Source organism: Cetorhinus maximus, unplaced genomic scaffold (genome assembly GCF_964194155.1).
Source record: "Cetorhinus maximus unplaced genomic scaffold, sCetMax3.hap1.1 HAP1_SCAFFOLD_3531, whole genome shotgun sequence".
Lineage (NCBI taxonomy): Eukaryota > Metazoa > Chordata > Chondrichthyes > Lamniformes > Cetorhinidae > Cetorhinus > Cetorhinus maximus.
The window spans coordinates 20,001-25,625 of NW_027599441.1; the positions used below are offsets into that span (position 1 = coordinate 20,001).

Sequence of the window (5,625 nt, forward strand, 5' to 3'; positions counted from 1 at the left end):
ACCCTCCGACAGTGCGGCGCTCCCTCGGCGCTGACCCTCCGACAGTGCGGCGCTCCCTCGGCGCTGACCCTCCGACAGTGCGGCGCTCCCTCGGCGCTGACCCTCCGACAGTGCGGCGCTCCCTCGGCGCTGACCCTCCGACAGTGCGGCGCTCACTCGGCGCTGACCCTCCGACAGTGCGGCGCTCCCTCGGCGCTGACCCTCCGACAGTGCGGCGCTCCCTCGGCGCTGACCCTCCGACAGTGCGGCGCTCCCTCGGCGCTGACCCTCCGACAGTGCGGCGCTCCCTCGGCGCTGACCCTCCGACAGTGCGGCGCTCCCTCGGCGCTGACCCTCCGACAGTGCGGCGCTCCCTCGGCGCTGACCCTCCGACAGTGCGGCGCTCCCTCGGCGCTGACCCTCCGACAGTGCGGCGCTCCCTCGGCGCTGACCCTCCGACAGTGCGGCGCTCCCTCGGCGCTGACCCTCCGACAGTGCGGCGCTCACTCGGCGCTGACCCTCCGACAGTGCGGCGCTCCCTCGGCGCTGACCCTCCGACAGTGCGGCGCTCCCTCGGCGCTGACCCTCCGACAGTGCGGCGCTCCCTCGGCGCTGACCCTCCGACAGTGCGGCGCTCCCTCGGCGCTGACCCTCCGACAGTGCGGCGCTCCCTCGGCGCTGACCCTCTGACAGTGCGGCGCTCCCTCGGCGCTGACCCAGGCCGCGAGGGAGGGCAGAAGGGCCTCCTCCTCTTTCACCCCACCGCTTACCATGGCCTTTCCTCACTCCCCACAGGATCAAGCACGTGGAAAAGGCCAACGAGGCGCTGGCTGTGGAAACCCTCCTCATCACGGACGAGTTGTTCAGGTAAGGCCTGTGGCCTGGTCGCCGTGGAGACGATGGGAGAGCCGCCAACCTGCCCCACCGCTGGACGGACCCCCCTACCCTCCCCGAGACCCCCAGGGACTGTCGCTGCCCTTCCCCACGGCCAAGACTTGCTGGTGCCACCCAGGAGACGAGGCAGCTCATCGCTGGCACAGCAGGATCCCACGATCGCCGGTCCGTTTTTAACCCCGTGGTGACGCGTGAGGGACAATCGTTTGGCTGTGGGGTTGGTGGGGAGGGAGAGACAGGGAGAGGGGGATGGATTGAGTGGGGAGGGACGGGGAGAGAGAGAGAGAGGGGGTCGGGGAGAGGGAGATGGAGAGGGGCGGGATGGAGAGAGTGAGGGACAGAGAGAGAGAGGGACAGAGAGAGGAACTGCATGAAGGAGAGAGACAGACCAACAGAAAAACAGTGAGAGACGGAGAGTGGGGCGGGAGGGAGAGTGGGGCGGGAGGGAGAGTGGGGCGGGAGGGAGAGTGGGCAGCCAGGACACTGAGGATGAGAGTGAGAAAAACAGCGAGAGACCGAGAGAGGGAGTATGACGGAGGGAGAGATCGAGAGAGGGAACATGACGGAGGGAGAGATCGAGAGAGGGAGCATGACGGAGAGAGAGATCGAGAGAGGGAGCATGACGGAGGGAGAGATCGAGAGAGGGAGCATGACGGAGGGAGAGATCAAGAGAGGGAGCATGACGGAGGGAGAGATCGAGAGAGGGAGCATGACGGAGGGAGAGATACAGTCAATGGTGGAAAGGCTTGGGGAGTCGGTGGGGAGGGAGGGTGAGTTACTCTCCACAGCCGCCCCTTCAAGGGGCAGTAAGGGACGGGCAACGAACCCTGGCCCAGCCAGCGGCGCCCACATCCCGGGACACACGACGAGAAAGAGAGCGGGAACGCAACGGTGAAGCAGAAGGGCCGAATGGCCTCTTCCTGTGCTCGTTACTCAGGCGCCGGTTGGCGAAGGAGGGGTGGGGGGAAGGGCGGGTCCCTGGAGCGGTCATGTGGGGACTGGGGAAGCGCGCCTCCCGTTTGTGCTCCCGCCAAGGAAGCGCTCGAGCAGAGAGAGCTCGCCCCCTTCCACACGTTTTTCCCCCCCCAACCCCCCCCCTCGAAGGAGAGGAGCGGGGAGGAGGTGGGAATTCTCCCTGGCCTCCTGGCCCCCCAATTACACACCCCTCCCCCCAACCCTCGCGTGTAAAACAGATCCACCCGGTCCGTTTTACCACCTTACTGCTTGCGGGATCTTGTTGTGCGCAGTTGGGCCCGCGGCGCTTGGCCCACCGTTTAAGATCCCCACTGGCGTCACCCCCGGACGAGTCAGATCCCAGAGCGAAAACCCGGCTCGATAGACCCGAGCTTGTGTTTCTTTTGAAACCCGTGGACGTCGGTAACTGAGCAGATTCACAAGAGTCTGCTGGTCACCTGTTAGCGACAAAGACTAAAACGGTTGTCAAACAAACAGGGGTGAACTCCATCGCACCAGACAAAAAGATCGGAAAGGTCTCGATACAGAGGCAAGAAGACGATCTGAGTTCCCGCTAATACCCTCGACAGACCCGGACAGCCGCGGAGAGTCACCACGAGCTTGACAGGCCAAGGCTTCTCGCTTGGGGGTGGCGCGGTTGCAAGCGGTTTTCTTCCGGGTGGATTCCCGAGCGTTCCAGCCCGCGCCTCTCGTTAGGACGAGGAGCAGGAGGAGGCCATTCAGCCCCTCGAGCCTGCCCCGCCATTCACGATGATCGTGGCTGATCCCATTTCGGCCTCCACTCCAATTTCCCGCCCTCTCCCCCATAACCTTTCAACCCCATTTACTAATTCAAAACCTGTCTACCTCCTCCTTAAATTGATTCAGCCTCCCGGCATCCACTGAGGTAGTGACTTCCACAGATTCCCCACCCTCCGAGAAAAGTAATTCCCCCTCATCCCTGATTTAAATCTACCGCCCCTTAGCCTAAAACTACGGCCTCTCGTTCTAGAATGCCCCACAAGGGGAAACATCCCCTCCATGTCCACTTTGTCTCTCCCCTTTAGCATCTTATATACCTCCAATTCGATCTCCTCTCATCCTTCTAAACTCTAGCGAGTATAGGCCCCTAAACTGGCTCAATCTCTCCTCACACGACAAGCCCCACATCTCTGGAATCAATCTAGTGAACCTCTGAACCACCTCCTGTTCAACTACATCCTTCCTCAAGTAAGGGGACCAAAACTGTGCATGGTACTCCAGGTGCGGACTCACCAATGCCTTGTACAGTTGCAACAACACTTCCCTATTTTCATACTCTATTCCTTTAGCAATAAATGCCAAAATTCTCCCCCGTGACTCCCCTCCCCACCCCAAAAGAAACCACACTCCAAGCTCAGGAGCGCTGCAATTGCAGAGCAGGCAAATGAAAGGCCCCTTAACTCAGTCTCCCAGTGTCACCTCTGCTAAACTGATCACTCCGCTGAGCCCCAGGCCTTGTGATTTTCACTGCTCGGAGAGCTTAAAATCCCTGTTTACTCCCCTCGGACACACACGGTACCTCTTCCCTGCCCCTCTCTCTCTCTCTCTCTCTCTCTCTCTCTCTCTCTCTGTCCTTTGATCACTGGCGCTAGGCAGCAACCCAGATTTTTTTCGACTTTGCTCCCTCCAGCTCTCTCTCTTTCCTGGCCCCGCGCGCCCCCGCTCTCTCTCTCTCTCTCTCCCGGCCCCGCGCGCCCCCGCTCTCTCTCTCTCTCTCCCGGCCCCGCGCGCCCCCGCTCTCTCCCGGCCAGCCCCCAACCCGCCGACAGTGCGGCGCTCCCTCGGCACTGACCCTCGGACGGCGCGGCGCTCCCTCGGCACTGACCCTCGGACGGCGCGGCGCTCCCTCGGCACTGGCCCTCGGACGGCGCGGGCGCTCCCTCGGCACTGGCCCTCGGACGGCGCGGCGCTCCCTCGGCACTGGCCCTCGGACGGCGCGGCGCTCCCTCGGCACTGACCCTCGGACGGCGCGGCGCTCCCTCGGCACTGACCCTCGGACGGCGCGGCGCTCCCTCGGCACTGACCCTCGGACGGCGCGGCGCTCCCTCGGCACTGACCCTCGGACGGCGCGGCGCTCCCTCGGCACTGACCCTCGGACGGCGCGGCGCTCCCTCGGCACTGGGCTCCGGCGCAGTGTCAGCCTGGATTTTTATGCTTAAGGTTCCTGTGCTGACTGAATGAAGTAGGGTTGGGGGCGGCGGGTACCACATTGAATCCTTCTGTCACCCTGCTCATCCTCTTTATATCCCCAAACAGGAGTCAGGACATCGCGAAACGCAGTCGTTATGTGAAGCTGGTTGATAGTGTCCGGGACAATGGAGGCATTGTGAGGTGAGACACATTCAGCAGGGCTGGGAAGAGGGTTTGGTCGTGTGGTCTCCTGAAATCGCGTGGCGGTTATAATGCTGGAGGGAGCTTTTACTGTCCCTCACCATCCCTCCCCTTCCCCCGGCCCACCCCTCAGTCCTCTGCGTAGTCACTCAAGAGTTAAATTGTTGCATGGTCACTCAGAGATTAATTGTTGCATGGCTATTCAGAGTTTAATTGTCGCGCGGTCACTCGGAGTTTAATTGCTGCATGGTCACCCAGAGTTCAATTGTAATGGACGCTTGGGGCCAGAAGGGACCCAGTGAACACCCAACAGACCAATATCGGAGTGGGGGGGGCTGCAGTGCAGATTCCTGAGAATGGTCCTGGGGCTGAAAGGGTTCAATCACGAGGAGAGGCCAGGCAGACACGAATTGTGTCCCCCTCGAGGCTAGGAGATTAAGGGGTGATCTCATTCAGGGGGTTTAAGATGATCAAAAGATTCAATCGGGTGGATAGAGAGAAACGATTCCTTCCGTGGAGTGCGGTGGGTGGTGGGGGGGTGGTGGGGTCGGGTGTGGTGAGAGAGTGACCAGAACAAGGGGCAGAACCTTAAAATTCGACCCAGGTCTTCACGGGTGATGTCAGGGAGAGGGAGAACTTCCTCATACAGAGTGGGGTGGAAATCTGGACCTCTCTACCCAGTGCCACCCCAACCTCTCCTCCTCCAACCTCCCCCCTCTCCCGCACCCACCCCCACCTCCCCCCCACAGAAAGCTGTGGACGCTGGGGATCTGCTTTTGCTTGAAACGCTGAGGTGAGTTGATTTTGTTGGGGAGGTAACGGAGGGAGATTGACCAGCGTTTGACTGATGCTGTGGCGAGTGCCGTGGGTTAAATGGCCTCCCCCTGTTTTCGAAGTTCCCTCCTGTTTTCCGACCACCCTCCCCCCACCGTACACATTCCTTCCATCCCTCCCGCTTTTCTCGCTCTGTTTTCCCTCCGACTCTCGCCGGCTCCCGCCCGGTCTCTCGCCGTGTTTGGTGCACTCTCTGTGGGGCCCGCTCCATCTCCATCTCTCTCTGTACCTCGCACGTGCTCTCTCTCTCTCTGTGCCTTGTATGCTCTCTCTCTCTCTCTCTCTCTCCCTGTGCTCTCACTCACTCTCTCTCTCTCTCTCTCCCTGTGCTCTCACTCACTCTCTCTCCTCTCTCTCTTTGTGCCTCATGCACTCTCTCTCTCTGTCTGTGCACTCTCTCTCCTCTCTCTCTCTGTGCCTCATGCACTCTCTCTCTCTCTCTCTCTGTGTGCCTCATGCACTCTCTCTCCTCTCTCTCTCTCTCTCTATGCCTCACACACTCTCTCTCTCTCTCTCTCACACTCTCTGTGCCTCACGCACTCTCTCTCTCTCTCTCTCTCTCTGTGCCTCATGCACTCTCTCTCTCTCTCT

General features: G+C 61.1%; 1 protein-coding gene across 1 annotated transcript in view; it reads left to right on the forward strand.

Moving 5' to 3' along the window:
• LOC144678064 (protein pelota homolog) overlaps window positions 1-4,204 on the forward strand; it is a gene marked incomplete at its 5' end in the record, with an annotated part of 22,534 nt that extends 18,330 nt beyond the window's left edge. Inside the window, 2 exons of the mRNA XM_078537987.1 lie at window positions 775-846; window positions 4,126-4,204. Of these exons, the coding sequence (XP_078394113.1) occupies window positions 775-846; window positions 4,126-4,204 (151 nt within the window). The remainder of the gene's footprint in view (window positions 1-774; window positions 847-4,125) is intronic.
• Between the last annotated feature and the right edge of the window lie 1,421 nt (window positions 4,205-5,625).